This window comes from Staurois parvus, unplaced genomic scaffold (genome assembly GCF_062004578.1).
Source record: "Staurois parvus isolate SC_StPar_1 unplaced genomic scaffold, SC_StPar_1.0 ptg000015l, whole genome shotgun sequence".
Classification (NCBI taxonomy): domain Eukaryota; kingdom Metazoa; phylum Chordata; class Amphibia; order Anura; family Ranidae; genus Staurois; species Staurois parvus.
This window is the reverse complement of record NW_028317811.1, coordinates 7,328,536-7,344,376: the sequence shown is the minus strand read 5'-3', so window position 1 is coordinate 7,344,376 and position 15,841 is coordinate 7,328,536. Positions and strand designations below refer to the sequence as shown.

At 41.2% G+C, this 15,841-nt stretch overlaps 1 protein-coding gene across 1 annotated transcript in view; it reads right to left on the bottom strand.

Moving 5' to 3' along the window:
* The window catches only part of GREB1L (GREB1 like retinoic acid receptor coactivator), a 155,651-nt gene that overhangs the window by 63,066 nt on the left and 76,744 nt on the right, over positions 1-15,841 (bottom strand). The window contains exons 3-5 of the mRNA XM_089678331.1: positions 7,213-7,372; positions 6,000-6,200; positions 852-1,028 (exon numbers count right to left, since the gene is read on the bottom strand). Coding sequence (XP_089534457.1) covers positions 852-1,028; positions 6,000-6,200; positions 7,213-7,369 — 535 coding nt within the window. The 5' untranslated portion in view covers positions 7,370-7,372. The remainder of the gene's footprint in view (positions 1-851; positions 1,029-5,999; positions 6,201-7,212; positions 7,373-15,841) is intronic.

Here is a 15,841-nt window from a genome sequence, read left to right as displayed (position 1 = left end):
TGTTCTGACACCATAGTTTGTGAACTCTATAACTTTCCTACAAACTAAATAATACATCCAAATTTGGGTTATTTTCACCAAAGACATGTAGCAGAATACATCTTGGCCTAAATTTATGAAGAACAATTATTTATTTGCAAACTTTTATAGCAGAAACAAAGAAAAAGGTGGGGGGGTTTTTTCAAAAATTTCTGTCTTTTTTTGTTAATTTAGCAAAAAATAAAAAACACCCCAGTGGTGATTAAACACCACCAAAAAAAAGCTCTAGTTGTGTGAAGAAAATGCTAAAATTTTAGTTTGGGTACAATGTTGTATGACCACGCAATTGTCAAAGTGTGAGAGCGCTGAAACCTGAAAATTGGCCTGGGCAGGAAGGGGGTAAAAGTGCCCGGTATGGAAGAGGTTAAACAAGTATTAATGGGGCACTTGACACCTTTGCTATTCTAAACTGTATCACAGAAATGTGTAATAGAACTGGACTTGCTATTGTGGTCAACACCTCCACTTTTCTTTTCTTAAGGTTTTAAAGCGCAACTTCACTCTCTCAATCAACATTGACCATTTTTAATGCTTCTGCTGCTAACGTTAGTAAATAGATAGGAGTGTACATCATGTTTACTGATTTTAAACTTAAAATGCTACATGAATCATTTGCCCTTAGTCAAGATGGCCATGGCTATAAAAGCTATGGGGGTGTTTTCAAAGTGAAGCATGGAGACATAAAATGGATAGGCAAGTTTACTTTGAATAATAAAATGTATTCGTGTTTGTGGTGCTAGGATGCAGCGTAGTTCTACTTTAAGTGGGATAAACCTGTCACACTATAGCAACTGGACCTCAGCAACGCTTACCTAAAAGTGCATTTTTGCCATCATCATCAGGAAGAAATCTTTTATCCACTGCACAGACAAGTATGTGATCTGGGAGGGATGGAGTCTTCACCCCAACTAATAGAAATCCTGTAGGGACCTCAACCTGTTCTTTGCAGAGTGACGCCAATCGCACATCTTTCCCTGCTTGGCAGAACCCTGAAATTGATCACAGAGTAGCTTTAAGACAACTTTCCCCATTTAGGAGTTTCATTAAAGTGCATAACTGGCAAAAGAAAATAAATCAGTTCATCTTTGCAATACTGTACATGCACATTTTCATTTTAAAAATGTTTTTATATTTTAGGGTACAAAAAAAATCCAGTTTGCTCCTAAATTCCTGCTTAAACTGACAACATGGTGCAATCTGCAGTGCTAAAAAGTGCAAGTGGACTGTCAGCTATGTGCTGGACTACAGGACACATCCAATTTTCCTTATTTTCATAACATACTAAGAAGATGTTCTGTGGTAAAGCAAGAAAAGCTCTGGAAGGGATGACAACACTAAAGTTTTCAGGGCAACAGAAGCAGAGCTGCCAGCTTAAGCAGCTCACTGAATTTCTGACAGGACCAACGGGTATGTGTGTGTAGCATATTTGAAACAGGGACAAAAATAAAATGTACTGGAAGTTTCTCCATCCCCCCAAGTTATGCCCATATATACACTTTAGAACATGAGGGACCCTAGATAATAACATTACATGCAAAAAGGGGTAGATTATAGTTAATCCTATTATAATAAAATCCAAACCCATCGGTTACATACAGTGGCAAAAATAATTTGATGCCATGCTGATTCTGTACGTTTGCCCACTTACAAGGAAATGAAAGGTCTATCATTTTTATCATAGGTGTATTTTAAATGAGAGAGACAGAATATCAACCAAAAATCCAGAGAAAAAGAAAAAAAAAAAAAGAAAAATGATACAAATGTTATAAATTGTGTTGCAGTTCAGTGAGTAAAATAAGTATTTGATCCCCCCACCAACCAACAATAATTCTGGCTTCCACAGACTGGCTATTTGCTCATGTGGTGCACAAATTAGTTCTGTAAGTTTATGAAGGTGCTCCTAATGACAACTCGTTCTGTGTAAAAAAAACACCTGTCCACAGAATCTTTCTTCCATTCAAACCTCACCACCATGGGCAAGACGAAAGAGCTGTCAAAGAACGTCAGGGACATGATTGTAGACCTGCACAAGGCTGGAATGGGCTACAAGACCATCAGCAAGAAGCTTGGTGAGAAGGAGACAACTGTTGGGAGTGATTATTCGCAAATGGAAGAAATACAAAACAACAAATCGCCCTCAGTCTGGAGCTCCATGCAAGATTTTGCCTCATGGGGTAAGGATGATCATAAGAAAAGGGATCAGCCCAGAACTACACGGGAGGAGCTTGTGAATGACATCAAAAAGGCAGTTGGGGCCACAGTCCCCAAACAAACCACTGATAACACAATACGCCACCATGGATTGAAATCCTGAAGCGCCTGTAAGGCCACCTCCTCATGAAGGCACATGTACAGGCCAGTCTGAAGTTTGCCAATGAACATCTAAAGGATTCAGAGAATGATTCAGAGTAAGTGCTGTGGTAAGATGAGACCAAAATCGAACTGTTTGGCATTAACTTGACTCACTGTGTTTGGAGGAAGAAAAATGCTGACTATGACCCTAAGAACACCATCCCTACAGTCAAACACAGAGGAAGAAACATTAAGCTTTGGGACTGTTTCTATGCTAAAAGGTACAGGCGGACTTTGCCACATTGAGGGTCCAATGTAAAATCTTGTATGCAACACTTCTTCACTCAGCCAGAGCACCGAAGATGGGTCATGGATGGGTCTTCCAGCACGACAATGACCCAAAACACACCGCCAATAAGGTCATGGAGTGGCTCAGCCAGTCTGCAGACCTTAATCCTATAGAAAATTTATGGAGGGAGCTGAAACTTCGAGTTGCCAAGTGACAGCCAAGAAACCTTAAGGATTTAGAGAAGATCTGTAAAGAAGAGTGGACCAAAATCCCTCCTGTGATGTGTCTTACCTCTGTGCTTGCCAATAAGTGTTTCTCCACCAAGTCATGTTTTGCTTGGGGATCAAATACTTTTTACTCACTGAACTGAAACTCAATTTATAACATTTGTATCCTGTGTTTTTTCTGGATTTTTGGTTGATATTCTGTCTCTATCATTTAAATACACCTATGATAAAAATGATAGACCCTTCATTTCAAGTGGGCAAACTTACAAAATCTGCAGGGATCAAAAAATTATTTTTTATTAGGTATACCTGTTCAATTGCGAACAACAAACTGGTAACACAAATTGCTAAATCTGCCAACAAGATGGCAGCAACTCAATGCATTTAGACATATAGACATGGTGAAAAAGACTTGCTGAAGTTCAAACTGAACCATCAGAATGGGGAAGAGAGGGGATTTAAGTGACTTTGAACATGGCATGGTTGTTGGTTCCAGATGGGCTGGTCTAAGTATTAAAAAAAACTGGAATTTCCACACACTTACACCTACACACCCACACACCTCTATGGAAATGGAGAATCGTCAGACCAGGCAATGGTTTTTTAAAACCTTCTATAGTGCAATTTTGGTGAGCCTGGGCAAATTGTAGCCTCAGTTTCCTGTTCTTAGCAGACAGGAGTGGAACCCAGTGTGGTCTTCTGCTGCTGTAGCCGATCTGCTTCAAGGTTTGACGTGTTGTGCGCTCAGAGATGGTATTCTGCATACTTTGGCAACAGTAACACAAATAACCGCTTGTTACAACCAATCATCTCGAACCAGTCTGCCCATTCTCCCGACATCAACAAGGCATTTTCGTCCACACAACTGCAGCTCAATGAATATTCTCTCTTTTTTGGACCACTCTCTGTAAACCCTAGAGATGGCTGTGCGTGAAAATCCTAGTAGTGAAGCAGTATTTTAAAAAATAAGACAAGCCCATCTGGCACCAACAACCATGCCACGTTCTATGCCACTTAAATCCACTTTCTTCCCCATTCTGTTGCTCGGTTTGAACTTCACATCATCTAGACGTCGTCTTCACCACATCTAGATGCCTAAATACACTGAGTTGCTGCCATGTGATTGGCAATTTGTGTTACCAAGCAATTGAACAGGTGTACTAACAAAGTGGCCAGTGTGTGTAAGCTTTAACATATTAATATAATTAAAGTTGTTAAAAATCTAAATCTTCAGTTTTAAATTAAAAAAGGTAATCTACCATGAAGGTCATTTTTTTTTTTCTTTTTTTAAGATGACAACTGTCTCCAAGGCTCCTGCTTTATCACCTTGTCACAAACACCCCTGGTTGGAACTGCAAGGAGCTAGCTTAACATATTGCGCTGGCATAAATGCACAGTTGCCATTTTCAGGTACATGGGCCCGAGCAATGATGTGAGTGCTTAAAGATGCACTTTAATCAGATAATGTATATTTCCCATACCAGTGCATAAAAATTAACAAACTTGCTTTAAGTAAAAACAACACTTTCACCCACTGTTGCTAGCAACAGCAGAAAAGCCAATATGAAGTTAAACACCTGACATCCTGCTAGTGCAGCGTTTACCCTCTCAACTTATGCTAACATAATAATATACAGAAAAATGAGGAAAGCACTAACTACATTGTGTTATCTGGTTCAGACAAGCTCAGCAGGAAGACTGAATACTCATGGGTCCTAACTTTGACACTCATCCAAATTCCTGATCATTAGAGGCATGGGAACTGGATACAAGTAAGATTTTTCAAGAAAATGTACTGAGCTTGTTTTACAAGACCAGTATAAAGTGTAAATCATGCTTAGGAGGGTTATCCTTTAAACGCACAACAGAGAACAAAGCTTGCAGCCACCATGAGGCTTAAGCAACATGTAGGCAGGTGCCAAATGTAATAATGGTGTACTGTAATTGTGAGATGCTGTTTGGAACTGTTCAGGTTGGCGTGCTTTGGTGTGTCCATTGTTTGGCATGTGGAGCACCCTGTGGTTGGGATATTCAAGCCTGATTAGGTGGGTCCAAAGGTCATTTCTTGTTTGGAGATTAGTCATGAAACTGAGAGGAACCATACACAGAGATGTAGAGTTTGTTAAGTGGATTTCCCCCTTGGAAGGACCCTGACCTGGGACTATAATTAACAAACCATTGATTGGAATTTATAAAAGTTAAAAATGGTATGAGACTGTTCTTTAAATTCGTATGTTAAAATGGAATGCTGTTACTTTCATAATCTTTTTCCATGTGGATATCAAAACCAACAATATGAAGAGAATATATATAACTAAGCCATTTGATTTAGTACAAGGAGTTGCTGGGTTAAGTGAATAGTCTGGTCTAATTTACTGAGATTATTGAACAAGAGTGAAATCCTTCACTGTATGGGAATGGGAAACAAATTGTATACCTATTTGTTAATTTGATGAGTATTGGAGAGAATGGAGAAGCAGCCAGTTCAGGAGAGGAGTCTGTGGTGGCAGAAAATGGAGGTTCTGTCAGAGGGGGCATTGGTGGTTGTATGCTCTGCCCTTCTAGCAACAGAGACCCCAAGTTAGGGCCTGCGGCATAGCAGAAACTGCCTATGGGCTGGGCCTGAAACACGAGTGTGCAAAGCCTCATGAAGTATACTGCAGTTTGCCTCCATGTCTTTGGGTTGAAGCGAGTTGTGTAAATGTTTAAGAACTTGTGGAAGATGGTCAATGTTTCAGGCCATTTCTTTCAAAACAGTTTTCTAGTCAGTGCTAGGACAGGTGTCACTGATAGGAGAAAAAAAAAAGTTATGTCAGATGTGGTGCCCAGTGTAGCAAGCTAGCCTCTGTGCAAGGGTAGGTGCCAACTCACACATTAGATGATATTACCATGCAAGCACTTAAAGAATTAATAAACAGTCAAAGTAAGAGGTTCCACCATGCTAGGGTTACCACCCCCCACAAACATGTAACAGAAACAGGCAGAAACTGAAACAATCAGTACAAAGAGATTAAAGTGGAATTCAAACAAACATGTGTTTTGACTTTTGGATAAAGAGGGGAAGCAGTAGAACCTCTGTTTTTATAAAACTCAGACCACAGAGAGATAAAAGGCATATATTATACTATGTCATCTGATAGACAGGACCTTACCATCTACAGTACAAGAACCCTCTGGAGGTGGCTTCTGGATGTAAGGCAATGGAGGACTATTTGAACCAGATACATCATCATCGTCGTCATCTTCCATTTCACACACTGTCTGGCTGTTCGAGAAATCAAGGCTGCCATTCTGAGTGTACCGTTGGGCAAAATCTTTATCTAGTTCCTCTAGTTTAGGCTTTACATCAATACCTTATGAAAAATCAATATAGAATATTAATATACTGCCATTTAAAAAACAAAAAGGCATACAAAAATATGCTGAACTATTATTTAATATTAGGACAATATGAATCTTTTTTGGACATAATTTGACACTTTTCCAGGCTTTGATCACAGCCTGCATACTTGGATGCTGTAATACGACAAGCTTTACTTAAGATGCTTCTAAGATCTACAAAATGTCTTTATGAAATAATGTCTAACAATTCTAGCCTGCATTTCATAAGCTCAGTAAAACGTGACTGACTTACTAGACATAAGCAAAAATATTCATACAATTATTTGGTAGATGACCAGGGTTACATGTGCCATTTCTGTCCTCACAGGGCTCATTTGCCCTCACTTCTTGTCCCTGTGACCCTACAGAAAAGAGAATACAAGCAAAGGCCTCCGAGATTGTCTGCGAAAACATTATTTTATTACCAGTTGTAGTTTACTTAACTGTGGCTACTGGGAGAGGAAGTAAGGGAAATGTCACCAATGGGCACATAAAAAAGAAAATCTTGCTAATGCTTTAACCCTTCCTCACTCAATTCTTTATTAACCAAGGAAGGCAACTAATGTTACACTTGACCAATTGCGGCCAATAAATTTATTGACAGTGGCAGTAGCACTTCCGCCCAGCAGTACTAGGGTTGTTGGTTTGAACCCTAACCATAGCACTACCTTTTGCATGTTCTCCCTGTACCTGCGTGGGTTTCCTCCCACACTCCAAAGACATGCTGGTAGGTTATTTGGCTTCCATATAAATTGTCCCTAGTATGTGTATGTATGAATGTGAGCTAGGGACCTTAGATCGTAAGCTTCTTTTAGGTTAGGGACGGATGTGAATGTAAATATATAACACTGTGTAAATTGATGGTGCTATAAAAAGTACCTGTAATAAATAATGATGATGATTTCAATACCCAACAGTACTAGTAATGCTTTTCATGCTAGAAAAGAATACTACTGTATAGATGAACCCTTCCACGGTACCTACCTTCTGGAGTGAATGGGGAGTTGTCTGCATTGAGATAAAGCTGGGAGAACACTGGTCGTGGTACTACACTGTTACATCTTAGAGAGGCTTCTATAGAATTGTGAAGAGCTTCCTCAAACTGGGCAGATTTCAGCTGGCCTGCATAAGAGTTCCCCATGACCTGTTAGGAGAAATATTGTGAAAATGAACATCTAAATTCAAAAGTGAACTTCAGCTCCAGGCAAGCATCTAAATACAAAGTTGGACTACACACATGGTTTGAGTTATGAGCAGCCGATTTGGTAATTCCAGGTACCCATAACAGAAAGAAAAGCCAGGTCCTCAACTTCTACTGCAACAGTTGCAGCAACAGTGGGAGCTATTTACTTAAAGTCAAATCAATCAACTTCCAGGTGCTCTTGCCAAAGCTTAATTGAACAAGCAGAAATTAGAAGCCTATTGGCTACCATGCACAGCTGCACCAGATTCTGAGTGCTCCAGTTTTAGTAAATCTACCCCAGCTTCTCAAATCGATAGGCTAGGAGTGTTATTTAGCAAAAAAGCTGCAAGACACTGAATCATGTATCTGCTTAATTGGTTTTCCACTTGTTAGATTTGTTTTAATAGTGGATCTAGTTGTGACCCACCACTTCTAGTGCTGCTACACAGGCAACTGATGGCATTAATATCTGCAGGTCAGTTTTAATATACATAAAAATGACTGCACAGTCAAATACACATTGACACGGATAGTAGGCTCCATGTGCTTTTTCAAAAGGACACATTTCCTAATTGTTGCTGGCTATAACTGTTTATCACATCCTCTCTATGTTGCTTTCCACATATACAATACAATCACGGAGCAGATTTCCTAAATTATTTTGGCTGTATTAACTTTAACAGTCTCTTTACATTCAGAACACAGTGGAGGACAGGGGCTGAGAGTTGTTACCGCATAACACACAGTGCCCAATCAAGGACATGCATTTATATCACTCACATTTAGTGCACCATCCCTCCCACGACCCCAGACAGTCAGGCATAAACTGGTTAGGCCCATTATATCCAATTAAAATGGGCCCGATGCTGGCCACGTTTACACTGCTTTATCTTTAGCAGCATCTTTTAAAGATAGGTTCACATTTAGCAACAAGTTAAATCTGTGTTTAGAATGTAATATGTAACATGCTTCCATGCACCAGCCCACCACACCCCAAGACACTCCCATAAAAGCAGGTGGGGATTCCTCTCTTTTGCAGGCAAGGGTACATTTTGTAGCGCCCCTCTAGATAGGCAGCTAGTGTTTTATTTTTAGTTAGAAAGGCTGAGTAGAAGTCTTGGAGAATAGTGAGCAGGGTCAGGGTTGAGAGGCTCTGCAGGTCAGTTTCTTGATACCTCCCCCCTGCTTTAGAATCTTGAGAAGATTCTAGAAGCAGTGGGCAGGGGTGAGGAGCAGCTGGCCTGCAGACTTAGAGGATTCTGGTCAAACCCCGAGCAGGAGGCTTGACAGGGGCCAGGGCAGCCTTTAAGAGTGAATGAGCCGGCTCAGCAAGAGGAACATTTGGGTTGAAGATGTGAGAGCAAGAGGTGAGTTTGGAGCCTGGGAGGGGGCCCAGTGGGAATGGACCTGCCTCCAGGTAGGATCTGGACAGGAGGAAATCTGAACCTCACTGGCTCCCTGAGAGAGGACCATTTGTGGGACTAAGGAAGGAGCCATCCCAGCAGAAGGCCTAAAGGCAGTTACCAACCTTCAACTTACAGAAGAGGGACAGTGAGCACTTCTACATCCCATGGACTGTAGTAGGGGAGAGGGCATTCAGGTAGGAAACCTAACTAACCCCCAGCTGGACTGTGCTTTAAGGTGGTAGATTCTAGATCCCCTTGTCTAGGGATTCCTTTAGACAGCTGGATAGAAGAGGACTATCTAGGGTTTGGGTGGTACACCAGGAGAGGCTGGAGAGCTCTCCAAGAAGAGTTTAATGCCTTACAAGGTCCTGTGTAAAAAAAAAACCAAAAAAAAAAAAAAAAACACTACACACACGGAAAAAAATGTGCATTTATGTGCATTTATTTTTAACAAGCATTAACATAGCCTTTAATTCTTGTAGTAAAGCTCCAACCCATGATCCGTTTCTCTCGTATTTGGGCATAGCCTTGTGTTTTAAATTGTCCTGCTGCTGGCCAGTTTTACACCGCTGTGTCATCTGCAGCCAATTATCTCTCATTAAAATGTCCTGCTGCAGACAACATTATTTGTTTGAGATTATAATTTTTAGCTTGGGGTGAGTAAATCGAATCAGGCAGGAGCTGTTGACACCTTACTGCATCCTTTCAAAAATACTGTGCACACAAAATACACCCCTCGCTCCAGATTATTGAAGGGCTCCTGACAAAATTTTTTTTAATTAAAATAGTAAATATGTTATATTCATCTGTGCAATACCATTGCACAGAACTGCCCCAAACCTCCTCTCCTGGGGTCCTATGCCCGTGATCTTGGTTTCTCAGCTTCTGTGTCTGCACCCTTAGCAAGCAAAAGTATGTAAACAGCACACCACACACCTACAGAGCTGGTCCAAATCCTGATGAAGGGGTCCTTCGCGGTTCCAAAAACATTGCTTCTGCTGTGATGTGATTGCTGAATAAAGTTTTGGACCTGCTCTGGAGATGCGTGGTGTTCTGGTGACATACTTTTGCTTAGAATATTTTTGGTTTTCAGCTGCTAGTCACAGCAGCACCAATTTACAGCAATTTTACAGGCACTTGTGTGTTGGATATAATGTTTGCTCCCATAGCAAGCCACTTGCTATGGGAGAAGACTTGCAGGCTTGTTCTTGAGCTGCGCTATGTGTGTCCATAGACACACACAGCACAGCTCGACCCCACCCCCACTCTCTATCAATCGGCTTACGTACAACCAGCCTGTTGGTTTGTTCCTGAACAATCAGTGCTGCCGGCTACAGATGGTACCACTGTTCATTGTAATCTGCCAGTGGAGAGCAGAATGCAATTGTTCGTGGGAGTGTTCCTCCATGCTCACTGAATACGTGGAGAGGGTAATCTGTTCATTTCTTTTTTCACACTGGTTGAACATAAAAAAAAAAAAAAAAAAAATATCTTATATGGCCTGCCTAAATTATGGAGATGAGGGGAGGGGAACGTATTCTGTAGTTCTAATAATTGCCGTCACTGACAAACCTAGGGTAAGCAAGCACTGCACCCTAGGGCAGAAAATGTGCCAATAACAGAATCACCACCTGTAAATAAAACATAAAAAGTCTAAAAAAATAAGCTGCAGTATAAAAAAAATGATCTTTGGTTTAGATACACCTAAAATTCTGTCCCCTAATTTTTAAACTTTGATACCATTCTCTGCAGCAAGTCAAAAAAAAGTAGCTTGGAAAAAGGTAAAAAAAAAAAAAAAATCATATTATGCGGCAGAAGTCAGCCCTCTATATCGTGTCCCATCTGTTAGTTGTAGGTGGAGATAGGGAATTGTGTTTCTTAATAGTGGGCAGGTGGTCAGCAAAAAGAAGCCAAGGGGATATGTCACAATAATGAGCAACACAAGGCGAGATAATGAATCTGAGCTAAACAGGACAAACAAAGATTTGGAAAGTAAGGAGGAGGCACGTGTGATGTGGTAAAGAACATCACAGGGGACTTGTCAGAGCACTCTTCAAACCTATTTGTTACACAGCTGTTCGCAAATCCCAGCTTCATTTACATAAAGGGCATGACTTCTTTATTAGCTCAGTCATTGCTGAAGCTGTTGGAGATCTTTAAGAGGAGAATGGAGCTTTTCTTGGCTGTAGATCTTTATACTGTCCATACACTACATTACAGTGCTAAGAGGCAATATATTAGTGTGATGCTCTGAATGAAGGAGCATACATACAGTGTTTCCCCGAAAATAAGGGGGTGCAGAGGTGAGCTGCAGTCAGGTGTTGAAGAGGTGAATTGACAGTTGAGTTTCTGACAGGGGATGCAGAAGCGAGCTGTGGCTGGGGGGTGAAGAGGCAAGCTGTGGCTGGGGGGTGAAGAGGCAAGCTGTGACTGGGGGGTGAAGAGGCAAGCTGTGACTGGGGGGTGAAGAGGCAAGCTGTGACTGGGGGGTGAAGAGGCAAGCTGTGACTGGGGGGTGAAGAGGCAAGCTGTGGCTGGGGGGTGAAGAGGCAAGCTGTGGCTGAGGGGTGAAGAGGCAAGCTGTGGCTGGGGGGTGAAGAGGCAAGCTGTGGCTGGGGGGTGAAGAGGCAAGCTGTGGCTGGGGGGTGAAGAGGCAAGCTGTGGCTGGGGGGTGAAGAGGCAAGCTGTGGCTGGGGGGTGAAGAGGCAAGCTGTGGCTGGGGGGTGAAGAGGCAAGCTGTGGCTGGGGGGTGAAGAGGAAAGCTGATTTTAACTGTTTGGTCCTTAAAAGCATTGTGGAGTCAGTAAAGTGCTACTAAACCCACAATGCATGCCCAGTTTGGTGTGTATTGCTAGAGTGTTTTTTTTCTTGGGAGAGTGCATTTGATTAGCGCACAGCCAATCAGTGCTGTCCAAACAGAGTCAGGGGTCCTGCAGCCTCATAGGACAATCAGGAGAGAATGGAAACTCCTCCTACAAGCTTTAAGCAGTGCTCTGCTGGACACCGATAGATGTCACAAGACTGCTATATACTACTGATGAGAAAAGGAATTTAGCAGTTTATATTTACTAAAATATTGCATTTCCATGTTCTGTGTACTGTGGGAGACCAGATATAGTGAATGCAGGATCTTAGGTTTAGTAACACTTTAATTTATATCATGGTCTTCACTCCACATACAGGAAAGGTACAAATAAAAAAACAAACAACCTTTGTGCATGAATGGCATAAGTAGCTACAACTTATTAAACTGGTATCAACTGATAAAAATTAAATACAGCACATCAATGGTGAGCAATGGGTGGGGCCAAAGGTGCGATGGCCCCCGGCATCCAGGACAGGACAGACATAGACTGCCGCCAGGCAGCCTCTTAGCCTTCCTGCCACAGCCGCACGCCGGTGGTTTGTCTTTAGTGGCTGGCCGTCGGGCGACCCGCCATCTGACACACTGACAACAAATGAAGAATCTGAACAGAATAAAGAGTAAGGGCAACACAAAAAACCTGGTAGAGTTTGTGCGTGGAAACCATAGACACTTGGCACTGTGTTCTAGAAATGAAGCTACAGCCATAAACTGTCCAAAACACAAATGGTAAACTCGTGCATTTGCGGGCACTAGATAGCATAGTACGACTCCGGAAGTACCGTGCGGTGGGTTTCAGCGTGTCTTCTAAAAGTAGTGCTTGCACTACTTTTTCTATGGTCCAGTGTGTTTTGTAGCCCATTCAAATGATTTGGCTGTCAAAAACGCAACACAGGTAAATGCACTGGAATCACACAGGAACGCATGCGTTCCAAAGTGAACCAGCCCTTTGGGGCATACAATTAAGGAGTTGGCCCCAGGCATCACCAGAAAACTCTACATACCACATGATCACATTATAAAAATATGGCACAACAGATTGCTTCAGAAAAAAAAAAAAAAAGTCATAAAAACATTGGTCTATTATTGTCTATATACATTTGTTATCTTCCAGATTTGAATGTAAACAAAGCAAAAAATAGGCATCTAATATATCCGTCAGGCAAACTGGATGCTGTATTCCTGTACAGGCTGATTGTTCCAAAACATTGGAAGATCTGTTCCAAAGACCTGCCTATATATGGCCACTGTGAGAAAATGGCTAAAGACCTCCACATAAGGACTAGTAATGGTTTAGAATCGATTCTGAAATGATATATAAGTAATACTAAATTTGCAGCACTATGCAAACTGGGTATGCCAAGATCGTGAAAAAAAAAAAAAAATACCCACAAACACAAAATTTATATTATTATACAGGATTTATATAGCACCAACAGTTTGCTCAGCACTTTACAATATAACGGAGACAATACAGCAACAATACAGTTCAATACAAGAGGGATAGGAGGGCACATATAATTGGCTACACACAATGGCAACAACTGCAAATGAATATTTGTCAACATATGATGCAGAGCAGGGGTCTCCAAACTACAGCCCATGATTCAAATCGCTTAATGGGAATTTTATCCAGCCGTCAGCTAGGGTCGCTGGCGTATCCTAAGATTCAATGCACAGAGGATTTGTAGAATTTGGTCTCTGCTTCTGATGGGAAGAACTCTAGTATAACAGGGACTCTGACGTGAAAGGGGGGGAATCCAGTATGAAGTTAATTCTTGGGGATTGTTCATTCATTTAAATTTCATTCCTTAATTTATTAAACCGATTTTCTTTTTGCCTGAGAATATTTGGAAAATATCTGATTTGGCCCTCAAATTGAAAAGTTTGGAGAACCCTGATCTTAAGAACTCAATCTAAGTGGAAAACCCAACAGAATTCAAATAAATTAAAAGTGTTTTTGTTGTGCCAAAGCAGCATTTGAGCTAAAGATTGTTTAATGCCATCAAATCTTCAGCTAATTGGTTTTAATACATTATATGCATGCTAAGAATATGCTATGATGAAAGCAATCCATTTACCTTCTAAACAGTCACATGCCAGAGATGAACTTTCTTTGTCCTAAAAATTCCAGCAATTTTTCTGCAAAGTAAACAACACAGGCAAGAATGTACAGAGTCTGGTGCTAACTACAGGCACTCAGCATGCCAAATCCAGCATACCATAAAGGCCAATGTGAACTGGAAGTGTCAATAAAAACAAGCATACAGCTTAGGCAAAAGGGACTGAACCATTAACCTTCCTAAACAAAACATGACCTAACCTACTGAGAAGGCCAAAGAGTAGCTGGATTTTATGAAGTGATGACCTGACAGAATTATAGCATTTAGGAGGACTGGGGCTACTACAGTGTACCTTATGGTCTATTAAAAGCAAAAAAAGGTTAACCACATCTCGCAACCACAACTTTTTGTATGTATTAAACAAAAAAGGGTTGATTATAAAAAAGGGTCTTAATAGATTTTTCATCTACAAAAACACCGACAATCTAAAAACTTTAGATTGTAAGCTCCGAGGAGCAGGGCCCTCCTAACCCTCTTGTATTGAACTGTATTGTTGCTGTATTGTCTCCCGTTATATTGTAAAGCGCTGAGCAAACAGTTGGCGCTATATAAATCCTGAATAACAACAATGTTGGGTCTCAATCACTTTATAATCAAACGACTGGATTTACACAGTGGGACTTTAAAAGAAAATGTCAGTTATTTGCACCATTTTTGTACCTTTGAAAGTAGTTCACTTATTTAATGCTTATAGCTAAAAAAGATAATTTTTTTTAGATGTGTGTACTACATAGGACATATACAGTAACATCTCAAGAAGTTTCATTAATAAATCCAGTTAGAATAGATATTCTGCCTTAAAGCCTGAAGGGCAAAGCAACAGGTTTGTTTTAATGCCCCACTTTTTAACAGTCTTAGGATCACACTGCTCTAATTTAAATAGCAATAGCCCCCATAAAAATACAGATCAGGATAAAAAAATGATTCTAATAGCAGAAGCGTTTCATAGGTTGCCCCCCCCCCCCCCCCCCCATACAGTTAGGTCCATATGTATTTGGATACAGGCACAATTGTATTTTTTTCCCAGGTATTTACCGAAACATATAGAGCTATAGTTATATAATGGATATGGGCTGAAAGTGCACACTCTCAGGTTTAATTTGAGGGTATGTACATCCAAATTGGAGGAAGGGTTTAGGAATTACAGCTCTTAAGAGTAGCCTCCCCCCTGTGGCAGCTTCTACTGCTCTTTGAAAAGAGTTCCGCAATGGATTGCTTTTCAGAGAGCATTAGAGCAGTGGCTTGCAGGCTTTCAGGAGGCAATGCTGCCATCTCCCAAATGCCAATTAGCTTTTTGGCTTTTTTTTTTTTTTTAAAACAAGGAATTTGATGGGGATTGGTACACTGCAACTGCAAGTTCAATGGACAAATTTGACAGATGGGGGTGCCTGTCCAACTCGACAGGCTATGTTACATTTGCTGCTGCTGAGATGCTTTGCATGTGCCCAGCCTCCTCCAGCTGTATGTTCTCTTTTAGGTAGGCGGTAAAACCATGGCTCAACCACCTGTTTTTATCGCTCTCTTGCCCCCCCCGATGTAAATAAGGCCTTAAAAGTAACAATGTGGAACTCTGCACCAGCCATGGCACACAAGCAACAAGAGTAAATAGCTCAGCAGAAAGAGAAGGGGCCTAACATGTCTGCAGGAAAATGTAGACATTAATGTCTGGATTGAGCTACTTGACACTTTCAAACATGATGAAGGTGATCTTAACTTACATCTAGAGTTACAATCCCTGCCTCCAACCCTATCATTTTGAATAGCATAGGGAGAGGTAAACTATTGTCTGTTTTTGCCATTGGTATCTCATTAGGAAGATTTCCCTTCACCTCAGTAGACCGCGGCTTGCTGACCCGCCATTCCAGAACATCAGAGTGCAATGCAGAGGAACTACTTGTAAAGTTGGAGCTGTAGTAAGGAACAAGACCCACATAAGCCAAAGCCTCCACAGCCCCTGATCCATGCGGAGTGATACCAACTCCACTCCACCTCTTATCCTGGCTAGTGGTCTCCAAAGTGGTGCCAGCAGCAGAAAATA